Genomic DNA, 24,943 nt, shown 5'->3' on the forward strand with positions numbered 1-24,943 from the left:
GGATCAGGATCATTAATCTCTCGGCTGGCCTCTTCAATTATATACATCAAATCTCTTACTGCTCTTATCCTGAACCTAGCTAGTATCCCAAGTTACACACATGCAACAATCTATAACTGTCAGAAAAATGCTTGGTTTTGAAGAGGGCTGTTTCTATGCCCCAGTGTAACCCGCCAGGCTGGCAGCTTTGAAAAATTATTCTGAAATTTCAAGTCACTTTTTTGGGGCAGTTGGAAAAAAACCAGCAGGTACCCTGAAAAAAAATGTGATAGATGCATCCAGAGCTCTGTTTCTTTCACTTTATTATGCAATTTGCTAAATCCTGTGATGGTCTTTTTGCTATCAGTCTTCTTATTTACAACATCCTGCTTCATTCATTTTCCTGTCTGTGATACTCCCAAAGAAATGACTGAGCATCTGAGTACTTTCATAAAGAAGACACAATAAGCAATTATTGATCAGGGAGACACCTTTTTATTACATTTTGGGAGTAACTGAATTATATGCTCTGATGTGTTTTAATTTTAATTGTTTGCATTTTAATTGTTTGCCAGTTCACTGCAATGAAAACTGGTCATAAAAAGACAATCCCAGCTCTCCTTGGATGTGACCTTGTTTTGGAACCACTGTAATTATCCAGAATGGAAGGCAGAAATTCTGCATGACTTTAAGACATCTAAGAATCCAAAAGAGGTTGTATAGATTTTTTTTTCACTACCTCTGGTGGCAAACAAATGATTAATGGAGAAATTTATGTGCCTGAGTTCAAATTTTCCTTGTGGTGTGAAAACTACACTAAAGATGCCTTTCCCCTAAACTACTTTTGGGAAAATTATTTATATTGTTTATTCATTTTGAAAAGCATTAAAACTCACCAAGTGGCAAACCATGGTTTTAATACACGTGTCAATTTAATGCGCACACACTGAATTAAGAAAATGTGATGAGGCAAAAACCCAAAGGACAAGTGAAAGGAGAAACAGGCACAGGAACAAGCTACCCATTCAGCCTCCTGCAAGGCCACCTGGACTCCAGCTGTGCCCAGATTTTCTGCCACACACCTCTCTACCCTGGGGCCCGAGGATGACCTTTGCTCATACCCCCCACTGCAGACTCCTCAATCTCCTGTTCTGAACCTTCACACTCATGAGTGGATCAAAGTCACTCACACACTTCACTCATCCATAGCTCACCAGACAATATATTCAGCTACCTGTTCTATAACATCTGTCAAGTAGGCAGCTACAGTTTTTTGAGCCTTCCTCAAAATGTAAAGCCTTCTACAATTACTCTTTTCTCATTTCTCTCTTGATATCTTTTCTTCTGCTCATGATAGTTTTGGGGGGAAAAAAAAGCTGTCCAAAAGCATAACATGAGATTCTCAATATCAATATATCATTGGATTATGTGACACTACAGCAGATTTGGTGGTGTTTTGTTCTTTGCAATTTTTAATAACTTGCTTGCATTGCTAGCCACAGGTGCCAAAGCTCAGCTCTCTGGCAGAGTTCACCATCATGTTTACCACAGAGTCAACTGCTCAATAAATATTTTGAATGCAAATTTACCTCACCCGAATTAATGAAATAGTAAAACACGCAGCAAAACTTTCCACATATGTGTGTTTCTATGGCTCCATTCACACTTCTATCAACACACATAAATGCAAAAATAGCTATGTTCTATTTTTCACTTCACCTACTTTACTGCTTACTCCCTTCTCCTGTGCGCAAACAAAGCTGCACACTGACTCTTTACAGCATACAGAACAGCACTGCGTGAAAGAGCTAGTGCCTCTGCTGAGTGGTGAGGGAGGAGAGCCAACAAAACCCACTAGCCTACTTTTAGCGACTCACTGCAGAGCAGTTCTGAGAATTCAATCAATTTCATCAGCACCCTGGAGGAAGACTCTTAATAACCCCCAGCAGCTGCTCCACTGAGGAGCACAAGCTGCACAGTTAAACAGTGCAAATTCCTCTGCAATCACCATTGTAAACCCATAAGGCACTGGCTGCTGATGTACATCAGAAAAACACAGAAACAAGGGCGAGGGAAGAGGCACAAAACGGCAGCAAATGTGTCAGAACTCAACCACCTGCTGCTCCTTCTGCTTTTGAAGAGCTGGGCATGAGTGCAGGAGTGGATGAAGAGGAAGTGCTACAAAACAGGGCTCCTAAAACCTCCATCTGAAGAACAGGATGAGGTGATGGGGAAGGAGACAAGACATCCCACAGACTTCCCTAAGAGTCTGGGAACAGACATCCCTGCAAAAGGGAGCATTGAGAGTCTCCTTCACATTTTACATATGAAACGGAACAAAACAAAACAAAACAAAATAAAATAAAACAAAACAAAACAAAACAAAACAAAACAAAACAAAACAAAACAAAATAAAATAAAATAAAATAAAATAAAATAAAATAAAATAAAATAAAATAAAATAAAATAAAATAAAATAAAGGAAATTAAGCACTTATAATGACTACAGGCCCAGCTGTGTGTGTTGAATTACACTGAGCTCAAGTGCAGAAATAATTTACTGATATAAAATAGTAAATTTGGGAAAAACACATGAACACACTCAATCACTGCTGGGAAAGCCCATAATCCTTGAGTTTTCAGACACATTTTGAAATCAAATCATGTTGAATTTTCAGGGCATGAATAGGAGAAAAGTATGCAAATATAATCTTTATCCCTGTTATCTTTCCTTTTAGTGAGATCAAACAATACTAGTTTTCCTGATTAAGATAAAACATCACTACAGAGGGTTGATGTGAATTTCTTCTCATCAGCTTCTCATCCATTCCCAGAGTGCCTGACAATTAATAAGTAGATGCTACAGTATTTGGCAATGCACATAATTTCAAACAAAACCATATGGTTATTTATACTACTGAAATGTCAGTTCTTATTTTCAATCGCTGACTAAAATCATTATCATTTAGGATTACTTACAACATGCCCTCTCTGATAAGTAAGATGCAATGCATTTTTTATTTTATTTAGTTTCATGTTGCTTACTTTCGATTCACAATCAGCCATTCACGGATGTAAGTCTGAACACAGTCTTTGACGTGTGAGTCCAGCTCAACCCTGTGGAAAAAGCAACATATTTCAGCTCCTAAATCATACTTCCAGGACAAACAAATTTATCTAAACATGCTAGTCAGATAAACTAACTCTCTGTTAGTCCTCTCCAGTGTATCTATTTTACTGCTAAACTACTGTTTGAGGTTTAAAAAAAATCCTCAGTACTGCATGAATTCCCTTATGCAGGTTTTTGGTACTGTGCTGATAAACTTACAAACATACATTTAACAGAGGTAACCACTTGTCACACTATCTATTTATAAATATAAGAGTGACATTGCTAAAAAATATAGTAAAATTAAATAAATTTTGCAACGTAACCAACCTTGTGATTTTCAAAACTTGATAACAAGTCTCAAGATATAGAAATATTTTTTCAGAGGCCTAAGCTCCTGGATCTTGCAAATATCTAGTTTTTATGCATATGCATTTTTCCCTTCTCAAAAACCTTAATCTGAAAAAGGGACCCTAAGCTTTGAATCAGATAGCATAATAAAACTTCAAGTTCTAAGAATCTATAATTTCACTTTCTCTTTTTCAAATAAGTCTCCTTTAATGAAGGGGGTTGTCAGTGCTCCTTCATAGCCTGGATACTATTTGGAACTACAGGTCTTTCAGCCAAAGACAATGTCCTATTTTCTTTGAACTTCACATCGTGACACTTTGGCATAATTCCCCTATGCCCAATCTTAAGATTTTTAGTGGCCTGTTCCAAAATAATTTGTAGCATTCTCCAATCCCAGTGATCAAAAGAGTACAGGGACAGGTGAAAGGTATGATAATTTTTAGCACTTTCCACATAGAACTCCTAAGAAATTTGCAGCTGATTACCGAGGCTGGCTAACAGCTTCTTCGGGTCTGTGTGCGCACGGTGGGACAGAGCCTTGGCTGATGCCAGGCTGTCGAGGCCCTTGCCTCTGGTTGCTCCTGCCTCTGTGTCAGGTGCACAGAGGTGTGTTTGCTGGCAGGCAGCACATCAGCCTAGTTTGGTCGGTGGTACCTGTTTCCTGCTCTCCACACAGAGACATCAAAGACTGCACTGCCTGCAGGCCCATCCTCGGTGCATGTCCCTCCTGCGCTCTCATCCTCCCTAACACAACCTCGCACCCTTGATCAGGACTTTCTATAAAAACAGTAATATCAGTTATATCAATGTGAATGACTAAGTGGCAAGCTGCTGTGTAAGAAAATCTGCTGAAGGCACATTTGTTGGTATTGACTATTTGAGCTTTGTCACAGACTCCTTATAGAACACTTAATAACTTTGTGGTGCAAATCAGGCTTAAAACTGATTGCACAGCATGAGCCTGCAGGCCTTCTACTGGAAAAACAAATAGGTAACTGCTGTTTTAAACACCAGGCATGGCAGGAAGTAACCTTGGAAAGAGGTAAGAAATGGCCTCATTTTAGATACAATTTCAAAAGTTGAATAATTATTTCAATATTTTTGTCCATTGTTTAAATAAAAAGTTACTTCAAGCAAAAAATCCCATTCATTGTCTCCTACATCCATTCTCACTCAAATCCACAGAAAAACCAGGAATACCTTGTAAAGATTGGGACTTTTCTATGAGTAACTTCAAGTGAAAATCACATGTTGTGCAAATACTGGAAGCTGTGTGATTCAAAGAGTTCTCAGGTAACCTAGCATGGCATCTCATCTCTACATCTGTCTTTGTTCTCTTGAACTTCTTGAGAGAAGCACTGGGCCAACAAGAAACTTGCAGACTGAAACCTTGCTTAGAAAGAGGATTCTCAACTAGTCTACAGCTGGCAAATATCACACAAACTGTGTTTCCTGCTTAGCCTAATTGGATTTGGTGTGTCGGGCAGAAAACACTGAACAAATACTGCTGTTATATAGGGCTCTAGTTTGAACAGCTGGCTGGTAAAAATTAGAGCAGCATGTAGCAACTTCTGCAGGAGCAGAGGGGGATGCAGGTCTAGCCTGTGAGCCAAGACAATGTAAACTAAGCCTATTTGTCCCTCAGTGTGGTGGTTCAGCACAACACTGAATATAGCCTGCTCTGTTAATTTCCTGGATACACGGTAAGGAGCCAGCCCCCATCCCGAACACACTGCATAGTTAGCCACCTCTGCTGATGTAGCACTTTGAGGCTAAATGGTGCTGACTTCACATTTATCTCACCGTTACTGCTTGCAAAACTCAACAGGCCTTTGGAGTTCTACTTAAAGGTACCATTTGCAGTGAAACAGTCCCTGAAGAGCATTTTGCATACAATGCATCGACTTTCTAATAACACATCAGAAAACTCCCTGATGAATTTTCTCATTCTGAAAAATTCTTTTGCTCATAGCATGCCTGTTTTCCAAACCAGCTTAAATATTTGCAGGACCATTGAGCACCAGTGTCACCACAAGCTACCTATATAAGCTGTTTAAAACAGGGTAATTATTTCATCAATGTCAGCCTAAAACCACATGTGGCTTCTACACTAGAAATTAATACTCACTCCCCTTCCCAAACCTTGTGAAGTATGAACCATTTCTTCCCCTTTAAGCAAGACAGGTACTGAGAAAGAGATTCTTAGTGATCTGATCAATGCCATGTAACACACAGCTGGTAAAAAAACCAAAAACTCAATACTGTGCTTGTTACATGATCAGAATAAACTTTTATCTCTGGCATCACAGCTGAAAAAAATATTTTTCATACCATCCTCCTCTCCTTCTTTACTCTTCTTCTTGTCACTCCTATCTCACTTGTGTTGCTACCAAGGAAGTTGTGTAAGCACTTGCATAATTTTAAGTGTGCAAACAAGCCTAACAGAGCCAGTGACAAAGTTCAAACGTTTGAAGTGTAATGGCTGGATGGGTGGCAGAGTGATGTCAGATCAACATCTTCAAAACTGGTTTTAACTATTCAAAACTAACTTTAATTATTTTTGTAGCATTTTGGAGGGAGAGAAACTTTCCTTACCCATCTTCTGGCATAGAGGGTTGCAAAGTCCTGCACTCTTTGGGTGTAAAGACAACATCCAGATCATCTTCAGGAAAGTCCCCAAGTTCTTGTGCTAGATCTAAGTCCAAGTTGTTCAGCTGCGTCATCAGGAAGCCTTCAAAATCTACTGGGTCTACTGCATCATAAAAGGAAGGCTAATGCGAAATAAAGAAACATTTATTTTAGCAACAGAAGGGTCTTCTTGATAGTGTAATTTAGGCTTATTTATTTAACTGTTGTAATTGCCCCATTCTTTATTGCACCACAGAAACAAATATCCAAACTTCTAACATAGAAACAAGAAGGATATAAGGGAGATGACCAAAACAGCAGTGACAGGCAAGGCCAATGGACAGGAGATAGCAGACAAAACACACTAGGAATAACAAGGCCAAGTCTTGGAAGTTACTCCAAGTTACAGAGTTGAGGACCGACTGTAAGCACTGCAGCTGCTGCCATCATGAAGATGCACTCATGTGAGGTGCTGTGCCTGAAAAACACTAATAGAAATGCTCTGTGCTTTCAACTGCAAACAAAATTGAGGACAATATATACTCAAAATCAGAAAAAATGACTATTTTTCATCTCTGAATGTTACTGAGTTTTGTATTATTGGAGTTCTGAATCTATTGTATTTTTTCAAGGGTTTGTAAAAGATTTTGCAAAAGATTACATGGAACTACCGAAGTGATTAGATATTCCCCATTTCTACAGCGCACTGCATTGCACCTTGAGCAGTTGTATCTCTTTACATTTAATTAGCAATTCTTAAACAGAAGGTCCACCCAAAACAAAGTTAAAAAACTATAAGCTGTACTCATGCATGCCATTAAATTGTCTGCTTTTTATCTGTTTAGTGTCAAAAACAGAGGCAGAAACTCTTGTTTGATTTGGTCCCTAGAAATGTTCTACATACAAATAAATGTGACTTCATGTATCAGAAGTGTATGTATAGACAAAACTGAAAATTATTTTACTTGCTATGTAGCAAATAAAAATACCCTGTATATATTTAGGAAATACAATATTTGTCCAGTTGAGTACCAAGACTACAATCTCATATCATTGATTTTCTTGACAAGTAAAAAGTAGATCTAAAAACTACAGCTTTAGAAAAATCTATAGTTTATTTTCTGTGTGTTCCAGAAAGGCTGATGACACCTCATCACTGTAAAACTGAAGAAAATTGCAGCATTAGAATAATAGCACTGGAATAACTTATTTGCTGTCAGGAAGAATTCTAGCAAAAAACCAGCTAATAAATCCTCCTTTCTGTAAAGGGTGAGGATTGCATTGCACTGATTAGCCCAGATAGCTTTCACAAGGCTGTCTTCTGAAGCTGCCAGCAAAAAATACATCTGTGGTGCTGTTGATGTGTTGTGGGGAAAAGAAGGCTTCTGATGTCCCTAGTAAACATGCCTTTATATTCCATTATACTGCCTATTCAATGTGTTCTTAAGCTATCCTCCTTATACTCCAGTGTAAAAATCTCTGTGGCCAAATCAGCAAGTCTCCCCTCACTAATACTGAGGCCTGCTCATGCAAGACTTTCATGGAAGTTGACAGGAATTTCACCAGAGCATGAAGTGACACCAGTGACAGCATTATTATATCTACAACATCAGGAATTTTAGCTCAATGGACAATGAGAAATTTCTCAGTTTATGAAACATGCACAGAGACTCAACAATGGCAAAGCTCCAGTAACTTTGAACTAAAATGGCTCTGAATTTAATATGCAACATCAGCTGCAGTAGAAAAGAAAATGTGTGAAAAACAATTAATAATAAATGCAACCTTTGGAATGATTTTAGCATTCTGGACATATAGTTGAGGAAGTTTTTCAGATTAAAAAAATCCAGAAATATCTTGCAGAAAGTTAAGCATATTTGGAGGAAATGTGCTGGAAACACCTAGGAGAAGCAAACCAATTTAAACTTCTGAAAAAAAACCCCAGCTGTGGTAAATACTCTTGCAAATATTTTAGTAGAGACCTTTGAACCCAACCAAGTACCACCCCCCACCTCAGGTTCCCCTTTTAAAGGGAAGCAACATTGGTTTCTGCATAAACACAGTCTCTGACCTCACTCCTCTGCCTGTACATTTAAGGCATTGACTGAATTATCAAAAATGTCTCTGGGAAAAATCTTTCACTGTCTTTGCTCTTTTTAGCCAAAAGGAAAACTTAACATTACCAGCAAGTCGATCAAATTACGAGGCAGTCAGCTGAAGAACAATACTCTGCTTGTTTTTTAGTTTAAGCACTATCTCTGGTTTGCACCCAGTGTAGTGCTGAATGTGCTGGATCAATAGTTATGAGTAAATAGTAAACCTTATTTGCTATTGTTTTTTAATTAATTATCAGCATAATATGATTGAAAGTAATTTACTGTACTGTCAGTGGGTAAAGCATAGCATGTTAATATCTAGATATGCAAATAGGTCTGTATAGAGATTTTTAGATCAAAATATATAAAAATATTTAATACATACATAAGATGTAATAAATATAAATATATAACACATATATTTCTATCTAATAAAAATCACAGAAGATTGAAGTAAAACACAGCTTAAAGTATACAAAGGTGTACTACATCTTTTCAGTTGCTGAAGATACAATGTTTTGCATGCAAAATAGTTTTGCTTAATACAATCTAATTTTTGATTAACCATTGCACTTCCTTTCAGAAGTCACACTTTTCCATTCTGTCAGGTCAAATCCTTTGCATTTCATTGTATCCTCTTTTCTAGTTCAAGCATTAATAATAACCTTTAATTATTAGAAATATGCGTTTTTGACTACTGTAAATTAAACACAAATGTAAAAAAAGGTAGTGTAAAAAGTAAATGCAGGTGGAGGGAAATGATCTCCCTAACAACTGGTGCACCTCTTCAGAGGTAACACAGAAAATGGCTTAAATAAGAAGGTAGAACTCCTTTTCACATATCATAAAAAAGTGTAAAACAATTTTCGACAGAAAATGCCAAAAACCATTACTGCAAACATACCTTTTTAAGGATGATGAATTAGAGGCATGTAGATTGCGACAGCACACACAAAATGGCAGCTACAGCGTAATACTTGGTAAATGAAACGCTACCAAGTTTTCTGGTAGCACAAGCGGTTGTCTGTGTGCAGAAGAAGGGACTTGGCCTCGTCAGGCTGAGTAACCACAAGGAACAAGTTAAAGATCACAGCGCCTCGGATTAAGGAAGTGAGTAGTGGTGGGAGGCCCTGACACAGGAAGCAACCACTTGCATCAAGATTTTCACAATCACTGGTGCACAAAGACTCTTCCTGCTTGTATTTATCAAGCCTCACAAAAAGAATCAGAAATTAAAAGGATAGGGACCAAAATAATAATCAGTTTCTTTTATGGCATATTATGTTTACAGAATACTCATCTTCCTGAAAGGCAATAAAAAGATCTGGCATGTTTTCCCTTTGTCATAAGGGCACTGTCATATGATCTGACTTCTTTAGAGGGTGATTACATGTGGAAGGCTGAAGATGATTTGGAGACACATAACAGTTGACTCAATTATGTCTATGTCAATTGGGACATGCTTCAGCATTTCTCACTTAACGTGCACATTCCACAGCACTGAAAAACAGTCGGCACGCTGCCCCTGCTGCTGGCTCTGGAAACTGCATTAAGTTGAGCTTTTAAGCCTACACCTTTCTGGTTTTTTTTCTATTTATTCCTTGATCTGTGCTGGTTTTGGCATGGATACAGTTGATTTTTCTTCATAGTAAATATTATGGGGTTATGTTTTGGGTTTGTACTGGAAACAGTGTTGATAATAAAATTTGTTTTCATTATTGCTGAGTAGTGCTTACCAGGAACCAAGGCCTTTTCTGCTCCTCATACCACCCCACCAGCAAGGAGACAGGATGCACAAGAAGCTGGGAGAGGACACAGCCAGAACAGGTGACCCCAGCTGACCACAGGTTAGTTCAGACCACATGGAATCACGCTCAGTATATAAAACTGGGGGAAGAAGAAGGACTACCACTCAAAGCATTTACTTCAAGAAGTTGTTGAATGTTTCCATCAGGGAAAGAATGTAATATACTCCAACACACTAATTAACTTTGATTCATAGTAATATGTAGAGGGACTGTCTATTCCAGGCTCCAAGGAGCATTCTCATGTTTCTCACAGGCATCATTTCCTCAGCACTCAGAGAGTATATATACTCAGAGAATATTTTTTAACAGTTTCAGGTAGAAGCCAGTGGAACACAAGACAACATAGAAGATCATTTAACTTACCTTAAAACAATTAAGCAATGTACATGCTAAATCTGTGTAAAGAGAATAAACTCATAACTTACCAGTTGAAATGTAGAAAAGCCAGGGGTACTTAAGCTTCGTTGACAGAATTGTGCAAAGCCTGGTTGGAGAGTAAACTGCTTTCTTATTTCTGCAGACGAGTGCCTTTAATTAAGCAGAGAAAAATCCTTATAATTACAATTAACCCTTTACAAATTCCAAATGCCAGCAGTTAGCCGATTTAGTCTCCAGTCTCAGTGTTTAGAAATATATTTTTATAATGGTCTAGACTCCTCTTGGTTTGTAGTTGATACAAATCTCATAAAACATTTGCGGTCCTATATAACTAAGATTCTGTCACTCTTCCAACAGATTTTTATCATTATTTTGCAGCCCTCTCAACTGGGAAATGCTATGAGAGAAAGAATAACCTTGGCCTTAAGTAAAGTGCAACTTTCATAGCAATACTTACAGATTCACTTCTGCAAAGCAAAAATACATTAATAAAGCAGAGAAAGAAAAAATGGACATCACATAAACAAATATTTTAATTGATCAAGGGATAAAAACAAAACCACTAACTAAATAGTGTAAGCCCAAACTTACACTACTAATGCAGTTTGCTGTAAAAAGCCAAAGAAGAAATTAAAAAATCTGCCTACTGTATCAGATAAACATTTGAGGAAAAAACTTCTTAAGTGCTAAGTAACTGACTTCTATGGAAGTAGAGTCTCCAGAACTGAATTCTTCAAAAATCCCAGGGTGATAATGCACACAGTCTGAAAATATAGCAGAGTAGCGTGCTGATTTTTCATGGAAACTAATAAATTAATATTTAATATGATTTAGAATAATCAGTTTAAGAATAACCAGCCACGAAATGGTAACAAAACACCTAAACTATATTTCACCATAAGGGTTCAGGACAAGACTTTTAAAACAAGATGCAGTTAAGCAGATTCCAAGTAAAAATAATAGGTTGCAGCCCACCAAGGCAGTTAAATGGGAAAAAGGAAAACACAGAGGTAAGAAGACACTCCCTTCCTCATGAGACTCTTTCAACTTCAGCAAGCATTAATAGGCATCTTAGAGTTACCAGATGCCACAGGACACTTTTGCCTGCACTTTTTCTTCTTTGTGACCTCTTGATTCCTATGACTACTGTACCTATTCCGTGACACTTACTACAGCTTTTTTGAGCATGATGAAATCTTGAATTTCACTTAATACATTTCTGTTCATGTGAAGCAACAGGCACCTGACAGAAGGTATTCAAATTACAAATTAGAGGTATTAGGCCTAATTTAGAAAATAAAAGTTGCATAAATTAAAGTAATTCATTTTAGGTCAAAAGGCCATGACATGTGTGAGTGTAATGCTGCTCCAATCTGACGTCAACAGCAATTGCAGACAGAACAAAGCTAGAATTATAGAGAAAGTAAAGAGATCCATTTAGAAGATGATTTCCTACTCATCAGTGGTATTCCAAAACTCAAAACCAAGACCTTTTAAAGGTTATTCAATGATTACATAAGCAAGAAGCCATGCAGGGAAAATGACAAAAGTCTGTGCATTCCGTAAATTATCTTTGACCTATTTTAAAAAGAAAAGCTTATTGTGTAGCAGGGTTATTGTTACTCAATTTCCCATTACAAATAATCTCTGATAATGAATGCATGTACAAAACTTAAATTATTCAAAATTGTTATTTTACTGCAAACTGAGTCAGTTTCTACCCTATGCCAAAGTATCTGTTACTGATGGAAAGAGAGGTAGCAGCAGAGGTAGACTGTTGCAGTCTATAGCAGAAGTTGTTGCTGTAAACAATGATATAAGACATCTTTAAATTACATTCAATATGGGGTTATCATGTGCTTCAAAGTGGAAATTATAAGAATTTTCAGTGCAAGAGGAAGCAGACGGGCCAAATTTGTTGTCTGGTAAAAGCCTGGGCAAATGTAGCTAATTGAGAGCAAATACAGTTCTCAAGAGCACTGCCATCAATTTGTTCCAGTGTCTCACCAACAGAAAGAACTTGCAAACTAAATCAGTCAAATGGATGACAAATCCTGTAATCTGTAATGGTGACTTTCAGATAAGAATAGTTTATTTGACTGACTTCACAGTTTTGCAATGACTAAAGGAAGAAAGTACAGTAAGAATAAGAGAAGACAGCAAAATTTGTTTGAACCAACTCAGAAATTATTGCCCGGATTTGCTAGGTTTAGATAAGAGAAAGTCCCAATTGCTAAAAGAACCAAAAGCCCAAATTAATCACACCAACATGGAGGAAAGGTGGTTGTAACAGTCAGGGATCTGCATGGAAACTTTTGAAAACTTGAGAACTAAGGTGGAAACAGAGGTCCTACTAGATGGCTCTTTGATAATGTCAGAATGGCTGTTGTCTGTGACATGCCTGTTTCCTGACTAAAGAGCTTCCTTGGGCACTACTGGTGTACCCTCAGGAAAATGGTAGTTCACAGTCACTTAGTAAATGTCATGTCTTAGCTTTCATGGAGGCTATGCCTGGCTATACTTTCACCCTCCTTGTCTGCACAGCAGGCCTGTCTGATTCTGAGGAGAGATTGACAGTCATACTTGACAGCAACAATGGTCTATCTGTGTGCTAAAAAAGAAGGAAAGAAGGCAAGTGGTTAAGGATAAATGCAAAGCAGTCACTGAAAAATCTGGTAAAAAGTTCTGTGGTTTCCATTCAGTTGACTCAAAGGGACCATGAAATTAGACTTAACTTTAAAATGTACATCACCTTAGACATGCCTGTTTATTAATAGTCTGATGAAGTGTATGGTGGGCAAATAGAAAATATGGACTGCAGTAAATTCTGTCCAAAAAGTTTCACAATTATTGGTATATTATTGGCAATTTTTAAGAGATGATGAACAGACAATATGGATTTATCTAAGGGCAGTCACATAAAACCAATCTAATGCTCTTCTGTGATAGTTTAACTGGTTCAGTGAGGCTCTTGATACTGTCCCTCATGACATGCCTAGAAGCAGAGAGAGTGGCTGGATGGAATCATCACAGCTGGTTCCAAAAGAGTTCACAGCTGGTTAATAAAACATATTCAAGGCATAGTCATCATTGGTTCAAAAGACGATTGCAAGGAAATTTTACTATGAGAAGAAATTAATTTTTCCTCAATCTAATTCCAGTCCATACCTTATTTTACAACATGGATGATGACATAGGCAACATAGGACTAAAATCTGGGGATTGCATCAACCCAGGAGGAATTCTGAGTATTTTAGAAATAGTTCGAAATCAGCACAGCTAGATTCAATAAAAATTAATGTAAATCTCTAAACTTAGGGAGAAAAAAACCAACTGCAGAAATAAAAAAGGTGAAATTAACTGTCAAAAAAAAAATGCCACGTCACAGAAGAGACACTGAGAGAGTATACTGAGACACTTACCAATCAAACTACTGTGAGGAGAAACTGATCCTATTTCTTTTAATAAAAGTCAATAAGACATACTTGGGCTGATGTACACACTTATAACAACACAGAGTAAGATGCAATCAATTTTAAAAGGCTTCAAAAGAGAGCAGTCAGAAGGCTAAAATTTTTGGCAAGGATGACCCAGGAGGAAAGACTGAAAAAACTGGTTGTGTCACAAAAAGGGAGACTGACAAGAGAGAACAGTTGAACTTGACTATGTAAAACATAGCAATAAGTAAAGAAAATGGTGAACAGTTCATGTGCCTAGAGGGAAGAAGAATAAGTAGTGTGCTTAAATTGAAACAAGAAAGCTGTAGTAAAGTATTTGGAAGAAAATTCCCACTGCAACAGCAGCAGGACACTAAAAGTGGCCTGAGGAAGCTGGCTGGGGTTGTGGCCAAGCCATTCTCCATTATATTTGAAAAGTCCTCCTGGTCAGGTAAAACTCTGGTTGACTGAAAAAAAGGAAAACATTGCTCTCATTTTTAAAAAGGAGAGAAAGAAGGAGCACAAAGGCAATTAGAGACTGGTGAGCCTCACCTCTGTTCCTGGGAAGGTCATGGGGCAGATCCTTATGGAAGCAGTGTTAAGGCACATGCAAGACAAGGAGGTGTTCCAAGGCAGCCAGCACAGCTTTACTAAGGACAAATTGTGCCTGACCAGCCTGGGGGCCCTGTATGATGGAGTGTCTGCAAAGGTCAACAACAAAAGGCTTATGGATGTCATGTACCTAGGTTTCTGTTACATTATCCCATGTGACAGCTTATCTCCAAATTGGAGAGGCATGGCTGTGATGGATGTACTATTTAGTGAATAAGGAATTTGCTGGCTGGACACAGCCAGGGAGTTGCTGTCAATGGCTCTTGTGAACCCTCCAGGTGGAGGATGGTGAGGAATGATGTTCCTCAGGGCTCTGTCTGGGGACTCATGGTCTTCTGATCTTCCAGTGATATCAGCAGTGACACCGAGTGCACCCTCATCTGCATCAGGTTTGCAGATGACACAAAGACGAGCAGTACAGGTAACACAACAGAAGGAAGGGATGCCATCCAGAGGGACCTGGACAAACTTAAGCAGAGGGCCCGTGGGAACCTCATGTGGTTCAACAAGTCCCAGTGTGAAGTGCTGCCCCTGAGCCAGGGCAGTCCCAGATATCAGCGCAGACTGGGAGAAGAGCTCATTGAGAGCCCTGTTGAGAAGGGCCTGGGGATTCTCCTGGAACAAAAAGCTGGACATGACCCAGCAGTGTGTGCTCACAGCATACACGGATAAAAAGTCAACTGCATCCAAAGAACTGTGGCCAGTAGGCTGAGGGAGGGGGATTTGGCCTCTCTGCCCTGCTCTTCTGCAACCTGTCTGGGGTACTGAGTCCAGGTCTGGGGTCCTCAGGACACAATAAACACAGACCTGCAGGTCACGAGGGTCAGAGGACTGCAGAATCTCTCCTGCAAAGGCTGAGAGACCTGGAGTTGTTCAGCCTGGAGAAGCCTCTGGGGAGACTTCATCACAGCCTTTTGCTACCTAAATGGAACATGTCAAAAAAAGGGAGTGTGACTTCTACAGGCAAATAGTGATATGACAAAGGGACAATGGTTATAAACTTACAGAGGAGAGATTTAGATTAGATTTTTAGGAAGAAATTCTTTACACAGAGGACCGTGAGGTACTGGAGCAGGTTGCCCAGAGCCGTTGTGGATGCCCTGACCTTGGAAGTGTTCAAGGATACGTTGGATGGGGCTTCGAGCAACCTTGCCTATTGAAAGGTGTCTCTGCCCATGAAGGGGACAGTTGGATCTAGATGACCTTTAAGGTACTTTCTGGCCCAAACCATTCAGTGATTCTAAGCAGCCTACTCGTGATTTCTAGTGTCTAGAGCCCATTTGTGATGTCCCTGAACTACCTGGAAAACAGCATCCAGGCAACTGCAACCCTTTCAAAGACCAGTGGGACTCAGCAACATTAATACCTCCACGGAACACTTATATTGATAGCTGTTTCTTTGCACTAGCTGAAAAAAAAGAGGTGTAGATTTGGTGAAGACTTTTCCACAAAGGTCACTGCTGAATTCAGTTTGTCAACATGCATGTAGAAAGATAGTGTAAACCTGTACAAAGATGGCAGATAACAACATACTAAGGATTTTCTGGATTTTAGGTCCTTGGCTGAACCACAGCATCAGAGCAAAATAACATAAATTTGGACCAATTTTTCCACTCTGTGATGTCTTGGGTCCTGAATGATGATGACACACAATCACACAATCTGGTGCAATTCTTGAAAAAGCTGGAACTCACCAGACATCCTGCTCCACCCAGACAGGACTGGAGGGTAGCCAAATAAAAACAACCAACCAAAACAAAACCCAAACCCAAACCCCAAACTGGCGCTTCTCAATTTCAATTTCAGCAGTGTCTGTCCCACAGGTAGATATAAACCTCTAGCAACTGCCAGCAAACAGCTGAGACATAGTCTGTATTTCACAAATACTCTCCAATGCAAAGCATTCAGTTTGCATAATATATTAACAGTGTAACCAAAGTAACAGACCACACCTGGAGGTTCTTAAAATTAAATTAATCTTGGAGGTCAAATTCTGGAATGTTTCTCAGGACAGAGCTCCTTGAAGGATTGTAACCTTTGGAGATTTGGGCCCAGGAAAAGAAGGAAAGGAAGATAAACCAGCCATTTATTTTCTTCCTCTAAATCATGTGAGATCTATGGCCGAACATTGCTGGTTCTATAATTAAAATTACATTAATGCTTATAATGCATAAAGCAGGTTTTGCAGTTTCACTGTAAATTCTGCTCAATAACATATGTCTTTGAAATATGTAATTTAAAAGCAGGCATAATGGCATTTTTTAGTATGTATATAATATGAAAATTTAAACAGAGAAAAACAATTTAAAAATAAAAGCAAAAGAGAACAGCTTTAAAGATCACCTATTAACTGAAAATCAGAAACTTCTTAAGAAAAAGCTTGATTTTAAAAGTATGCTCCACATGCCTACTGGATGAAGTTCTCCAAAAGTTACTTACTATCAGAGGGGAGACAGAAAGGGTAATCCTTAACAACCTTACAATTCCAGCAGACTGAAGTTGTCTTCTGCAAGAGCTGCATATGCAATTAGACAGTAAGGAAATATGAAAATAAATAAACAAATAAATAGAAAGTACAAGAAGTATCCCAAAGACAGACACATTCACTTACATGTACACGGATAGCAGAACCATTAAAAAAATAGTGAAAACTTTTACTCAACAGGTAAAATATTCAGTCTTGGTTACCCTGACGAATGATCCCTTTCATCTGACACTGACAAAGAAAATTCACAGCTAGCTTTTTTTCTTTTCTAAGCCTAAGATGAAACTTCTCTAGTACAACTAAAACAAGCAACTAAAAAGCTCTAGAAGAGAAAAATGTAACAATTACCTACCGCTCTCTTTCACTCCCACACGCAAGCACACACAAAGTTTTGGGCAATGATCCAGATCTTTAACTAGCAAATATGGGAATCTCACTTAGATCTCCTGTTCTTACTGCCAGTGGCATTGCCTGTTTTTCTTCTAAGTTTCTAATTAGTCCTTAAGGCACCAGAGCTCCACTTTGTTAGTCACTGTTTACAGCAGTGGTCGATCTGAACTGGTGCTCCTTCCTTGTTGGCTCAGGTAGGCTGTACACCCTCTGGCACACACCCACTTTGGGTCTACCACATTAAGACTCTATATCAGCTAAAGCAATAAAGATCCTATTCAAGATGGTTGAAATTTAACAACAATCTTCTTACAAGGGATGGTGTGGGAAGAATGAAAAAAATCTAGAAGAGGAAACTGTTGACTTCATTATGCTGTCAGCTTCTTACAAAGTAAAATGGGCAAGAGCTCAATTCTTATTTCTTTCCCAGGTCATGTATGATATTTATTCAGTGAAGATTTTTCTCTGCCTTTCTGTTTTGCTGCTTCTCCCTCGGGAAGAGACATGAGCACTGATAAAAATAATTTTCTAATCCTGGCCATGCAAAGAAACCAAAAACATATGATTTGGTCCTGATTAGCAATGTTTTTATGCAGTTTTTAATCTCTGCATGGATAATAGGAATAGTTATGAAATAACATTTGAGAAGACTGTGTATACATTGTTGACTGGCTGGCTCTTGCAATGAAAGTGGTTTTAGGTGTGAGGTTTTACGTGATAGTTTAGTGGTACCTCCTGGGAAGCAGAAAGTATAAACTAATGTCGTCTGCCATCCTATTATAGACTTAGGCTGGTTGTGATAGTTTATATACGCAATAGAAAATTTGTAATTAATATCTCATTTGATGGTAATTAATGATTCTAACAGAAGATAAATACGTGTCATAACACCAGAATTCTTTTGTTGTCCCCATTGCCTTAATATCCACCAGCACACAGCAATATGTACACACAGCTTTCATTCTGAATGGTTTATCTAAGGACAATTTTCTCTGTTTGGGTCAGAAGACTCTCTGCTTGAAAAGCACTAAAGATCACTTCGGTGCCTTATTATTTTCTGTTAAGTAAGATATCCGAAGAAATACTTTTTAACAAATGTGCCCCTATGGCCTCCAGGAGACACACAGGTCTATATTACATTGCAAAACTGTAGTCATGGCATAGCTTTATTTCTTTTTCTTTTTTCTTTTTTTTTTTTTTTCCTAATCTGTTTAGAAGTCTTCTAAAAGCTTATATTCTTTACAATAAGAATGATACTGGCAATTTCAAGGCCAGTAATGATTGTATGAGCCACCCTCTCTTTATACTGTGATTTGAAAGTAATAGAATAATGTTAGTTTACTCCTCTAGATTTTTGTTTTGTCTGCACTGTTCCACCAATTCATAACAAAGTAATTATGAAATAAGTGCAAAGACTTATATTCCAGCTAATGTGTATTATGTGAGTATCCACAAGGCTTCACTAAGAAAATGCTACTGTAATACTGATAATTTTGTAAATCCTGTACCAAGTTTAATAGTTCTTGTGCTTTGTTTTCACTTTTTTACTAAGAAACAATAATTGATACTAAGTGAAAAAAGTCAGACATTAACAACAATAATAAATAATATTAAAGTAAAGATTATGTACATCTTATTCAAGGGAAATTTTTCTTTTTGCTCCTATAGGGTGTTTTTTATTTTCTTTATCAAGGTCATAGTTTGTATTTTCATCAACTAGCAAAAAATGTCGCTGTCAACTTCAAATAAATTCATAATACATTCATAGAAGGGTCTTTCATATCGAGTACAGGAAAGGCCAGAGGAGGAAATAAGGCAAATTGGACATAACTCAAAAATAATTTGTGTTAATATTTTGGCCTCTCATTTCCTAAGAACACAGATTGGTGGAGCTGCAGTGTGACTGTTCTGATATGGGAAAAACATGAGGGTTTTTTTCCCCAGTCACTTCTTAGAGCAACATTTTTTTCTTTAGAGCTAAGTAGAACTAGGATCATTTACTAAAATGCCTAAAAAAAAAATTGGCCCACTTTCAAGCACATGAAGAGGTACTGCTATTTCTAGAACAGGGAATTTTGATTCAACTTCAGCAGGAGCCAAAGCAGTATCTAAGATATGTTTGAAAGCTGGATCTTTTGCTCACACTCTTAAAAAGAAGAGTGTTCACAGAATTTGGCATATATTAAAAGCTATTGTTAAAATTAATATATTTTTGCATTTGCTGGTTGTCTTTACATGTACTAATTTCATTATTACACACTCTTACAAACATATGTGGATTATGCAAGACATTTTATATCATAAATTACAAACTGAAATACCTGGAAAATTTCAAGCTGAAGAAATGTTACATTTTACTCAATATTCTAAACATGAAGTCTTGATACTATTATCTTTGTAAGCTTCAGATCATGTAACAACTGAAATAATATATGCTTTTATCAACTCAGTTTGCTCGACTTTAGGGAAAAATAATAATATTGAGTCCAGATGTGCTGACTCCTGTATAAAAGATCTCCATTATTACCAAGGCTCAGAAAACTGTGATCCATCATGTGCCAATGTAATTCTACAAAACTCATAAGGAAAGGTATTAGGGACTTTTCGTGTGAAATTGGCCCAAGAGCTGGTTAGGCCTGGGCCTATTTTTCTGTAACTGTATTTACAATGGCAAACTTTTAGTGTAATTGTGTTATCAGACAAGCACATTCACAGACTACCCTTTTTCCTACTGCCTCAGACAATGGTAAAGTCTGGTATGGGTTCCTCAAATAAAATTTAAAATATACTTAACCCAGAATAGAAAAAAGGACAACCATTTAGAGTTGTGCTCATTAACTGTAATTTTTAATGACCACAAAATTGGAAAATGGTAGAAGGTATAAAATACAATGCTAAATATTCCTTTCTTGATGGTTTTCACTTCATGTTTGAAAATGACAAATGTTTGGAACAATGAATAAGAAATATTCATACACAGGACTTGACGGACATAAAAATGTTTCTTATTTGCTTCTTTGGTAAGCTTAGGATTTCCTTGACTCTCTCTCTCTCTATATATAAAAGAACCTCATAATAAATTGCAGGCTAGGCTTTACCATGCATATATACATCTGAAATCTTGAGGGACATCAGATGTTAAAAAATTATGTTAAAATGCTTTTCTGAGCTTTTCTGCTTAGAGCTTAAAGTATCTTTCAAGCTCAGGAGTCATCTCCCAGAGAAAAAGCAAAAATCCCATTACTCCAATCTAACAGGGATTATTACACCTGAGTTCAGTGATTGCACAAATAAGTAAGTGCTGTGTAATACTATGCTTAAGCAACTGTAAGAGAAAATAGATGGCTATATTTTAAACCTTATTTGAGTATCAAGTCTGCAATTAGAGAGCTTCCTAGCTGTCAATAACATCTGTCTCAACTGTAACACCAGTATTCTGCTTGCATGACCAACTGTTCTCTAAAGACACGGTTTCTACAGCTGCTTACCAGCTGATAAAGTGTACACTTGTATTGTGGAGCCTATCTTTCCTGTACTTGTAATTTTTCACAGAGATATGGCTGGGCGGGCCTGTGTTTGTCATCAACCTCCTACTTAAGTAGCTACTATCACCTCCATTGTATAGCAGACAGATGACTCCAGAAATGGTAATCAATAAAAACCAAAAGTAAGTCACTATCAATAACCAAAGGCACCACTACCCTCTGAAAAGTACTTATGAGGACATTTTCTTGCTATTTCTTCTCTACTTCCTAAAAGTTGCACATATTTTAGGCATGAAATGTTGCAATTTTTGCAGAGGAAGTGAGTATGCCAGAGGAAAGGGCTTTTAGTCTTTGTGATGGACATTATGCTACCAAATGTAGTAAAGACATCATCCTGAATAATCTTATCTTTAAAAAATGAGGAGATGCTTACAGGAATTTTAAACAAAAATATCAATTATTACCCTATGTCACAATCTAGACCTATGATGTTGCTTTTTTCTTCAGCTTACTCCTGTAATTGATTTGCAATCCACTTTTGCTAGTTTACATATCTCCCTTTTAGTGAAGGAGTACTTGTAAAAATGTCCCAGAATATGATACACAGGTCAATATACCTAGGGGAAGAGCCATCTGAGGCTTTTAATAACTATTAAAAGTTGTTCATGTGCTGTGAGCACTTGTAACTGACATAGGAGGGATGAAACCGTGGTACCGGTTTTATCTTTTTATCTTTTCTACTCCCTCTAACTGTCTTGATTTGAAACAGTGGGATGGTGGAAGGTAAAGCATCTACGTGCAGAGGCTGCAGTGGGGACTAGTCTTTATGAGTAGCATATGAAGTTGCAGAGCACCTTTTCTTCTCTCCCCTCTCTTCACCTGCTTTGAAGCAATCTATTCCTTACGCTGAATAAAAATCCAGAAGACACCAAGACAATAATGCCACAAGCTAGGAAAAAACAGCTTGGAGTAAAGAGATGGGTTCTTCTGTCTGAAGGAATAATGTCTAAAGCTGGTGAAGTATAAGCAGATGAGCAGACAGTGAGTGGGACTGAAAACTTCCTGAACAGTTGGTGATGATCAGTGGCAAGAAGTCTAGCTGGAGGGTATAAACCCCAAAACTCAGGGGTCAATACTCAATCCAATCCTGTTTAACAACTCCATTAATTATATGGATAACAGGGCAGTGTGTAACCTCAGCAAGTTTACTGATGACCCAGAAGCGGGAGGACAGTGCAGAATGACCTTCTTGATGCATCTCATACTGACATTCAGAGGGAACTCAATGGGCTGGAGAAATGGACTGATGGAAACCTTGTAAAGTTCAAAAAGTGCAAAGCCCTGCACCTGGATTGTCTTCATGCACCTATATATGCTGGAAGGCACTTAGCTCCAGGAAGGCACTCCAGCTCTGCAGGAAAGCATCAGAGGTCCTAGAAGACCATGACTACATTGGTTCCAGGAGACTGAGACTTCCACAAAGTTGAACATGAGCCAGCAATATACCCTGCTTGCAAAAAAGCCAGATGTTACACCAGGGTGCGCTGGGCAGAGTACTGCCAGCAGGTTGAAGGAGCTGATCCTTGCCCTCCGCTCCACCCTGGAGAGGCATGCCTAAGTTCTCTGCCCAAGTCAGGGCTCCTCAGTACAAGAGAGACATGATATATGGGAGAGACACTAGCCAAGGGTGACTAAGGTGATGAAGGGACCAGAGTGTCTCTCCAGTGGGGAAAGACTGGGACTGTTCAGAGAAGGGAAGGCTCAGGAGAATCTTATCATTTATACAAATATCTAAAGGGACAGAGTAAAGCAGACAGAGCCAGGCTTTTCTCAGTGGTTGTCAGCACTAGAGGCAATGGGCCTGCCTTTAAACTTGGAAGATTCCATGTGAAACATCTTTTTCCCATGAGGGTGACTGGGCCCTAGCACAGGTTGCTCAGAGAAATTGTGGAGTCTGCCTCCTTGGAGGCCTTCAAAATCCAACTGGACATGATCATAGGCAGCTAGGTCTAAATGTCCCTGCTGGAATAGAAGAGCTGAACAAGATGACCTCAGGTCCTTTCCAACCTCAACCATTGTGTGATTCTGTGAAAGAATTAAGCAGATACTTTGGTCAGTTTATAATTTATCCCTGTAAACTAGAAATGGGAGATAGATGCTGTGGACAATTGCAAGGAAATACATGTTGCAGTCAGCTGAAAAAATGGGAAAAAAATGAATGGAATATGAAAAAAGTATAGTGATATTCATATATGCTCCAGTATTTATTTCCTATAGCCAGATTAAATTATTTGCAAACAAAACCACTATTCAGGAACAGTGCTAGTCAGCCTTACGTCAGTGCTTGGTAAGATCATGCAATAGATTCTCCTGAAAGCTACAATGGACTAACAGATAGGTCAGTCAAGACAGCCAACATGACTTTACCAAGGGCAGATTGTGCTGTACTCATCTAGAGGCCTTCTACAATGGAGTGACTGCATCAGTGGACATGGGAAGAGCAACTGGTGTTACCCACCTGAATTTCTCTATGGTGTCCCACAATGTTCTTACTCTAAATTGGAGAGACATGTATTTAATGGACGGACTCTTAGTTGGAAAAGGAACTAGCTTGATGGCTTTCTTGCATGATTCCAGTGAATGTGCAATCTCAAGAGAACAGAAATAAGTAATAGCTGTTCCTCAAGGGTAAGTGGAGGGAGCAATATTATTTAATACCTTCATTAATGACATACATGGTGGGACTGAGTGCTTCACTTGATTCACTTGATGGAAGGGATCTGTCTAGAGGAAAGGGACCCTGACAGATTTGAAAAGTGGGCTTACATGAACCTGATGAAGTTTAAAAAGGCCAAGTGGAAGGCATTGAACATGTTCAGGGCAACCAACAAGACCTGTACAGATTGAGAGATGAATTAATTGAGAACAGTTGTCCAGAGAAGGAATTGAGGGTACTGATGAATGAGAAGCTGGACATGACCCAGCAATGTGTGCTTAAGGCCCAGAAAGCCAAATGTGTCCTGGGCTGCATCCAAAGCAGCGTGGCCAGCAGGGTGAGGGAGGGGATTCTGCCGCCCTGCTCTGCTCTGCTGAGACCCCACCTGCAGGGCTGCAGCAGCTCTGGGGCCCAGCACAGGAAAGAAATAGGCCCCTTGGACTGAGTCCAGAGGAGAGCTGAAGCACCTCTCCTGCGAAGACTGATAGCCTGGAGAAGATGGATTTGTTCAGCCTGGAGAAGAAAAAGACTGGGAAGACCTAATATCAGCCTTCCAGTACCTAAAGGGGACCTGCAGGAACTATGGGGGGGGACTTTTTAAAAAAGCCTGTAGTGACTAGACAAAGTGAATCCTCTCATTTTAAAGTGAAAGAGGACAGGTTAGGTGACATATTAAGAAGAAATTTTCCACTGTGAAGGTGGTGACACATTAGAACAGTTTGACTGGAGAAGCCGTGGATGTCCCATGACTGGAAATGTCCAAGGCCAGGTTCACTGGGGCTTTGAAGAGCCTGATTTGGTGAAAGATGTCTCTGCCAATAACAGGGGGTTTGGAACTACACGATCATTGTAGGTCCCTTCCAATGCAAACCTTTTTAGGAATCTAAGATGAAAACTCTGTCTGTATATCCTGGGCACATGAACTCCACGTATTTAAAAGAATAATCTCATTTATTTTTGTGGAAGTCTTAGAAAAATGTCCATTTACTATAAATTGTTATCTTACATTGCTATCCCTGACACATGAAACACATTCATCTCACTTTTTTCTCTTTGATCTGTTACATTTAATATTCTGTGTACCAAATACAAAACCACTACCATTTCACACATGTATGCATGTATACACAGATTTTTATATTTCCTACATAAACCTATTGTACATACAAAAGAGGTCCTCTCTGGAGCTTCTTTTATATATTTAGAGTTTGAAAAGAAAAAACAATGAAAATAGCTTAGTGTATACAATGGAGTCTGGTCAATGCTTTTAAATAATTAACATCTTATTATATCCATATAACAAGGGTTTTATTGAAATTCAATCCAAAGATGATAGCCTCAGCCCCATGAAGGGGTTGCAGTGAACAGCAATCTCCTATCAGAGTATATAGGAAATGAAGACAATTTTTGCACTGTACTTGACTCTTCCACAACAGCCTTTGTCACTTAGGGTAAATTCTTGTGAATCT

At 38.5% G+C, this 24,943-nt stretch overlaps 1 protein-coding gene across 1 annotated transcript in view; it reads right to left on the bottom strand.

Annotated features, from left to right (window-relative positions):
• Positions 1-24,943, bottom strand: part of DOCK8 (dedicator of cytokinesis 8) — an 89,619-nt gene that overhangs the window by 60,914 nt on the left and 3,762 nt on the right. Inside the window, exons 2-4 of the mRNA XM_041426946.1 lie at positions 10,397-10,499; positions 6,035-6,210; positions 3,025-3,096 (exon numbers count right to left, since the gene is read on the bottom strand). Of these exons, the coding sequence (XP_041282880.1) occupies positions 3,025-3,096; positions 6,035-6,210; positions 10,397-10,499 (351 nt within the window). The remainder of the gene's footprint in view (positions 1-3,024; positions 3,097-6,034; positions 6,211-10,396; positions 10,500-24,943) is intronic.

This window comes from Onychostruthus taczanowskii, unplaced genomic scaffold, assembly GCF_017590055.1.
Source record: "Onychostruthus taczanowskii isolate IOZ18803 unplaced genomic scaffold, ASM1759005v1 scaffold96, whole genome shotgun sequence".
Lineage (NCBI taxonomy): Eukaryota > Metazoa > Chordata > Aves > Passeriformes > Passeridae > Onychostruthus > Onychostruthus taczanowskii.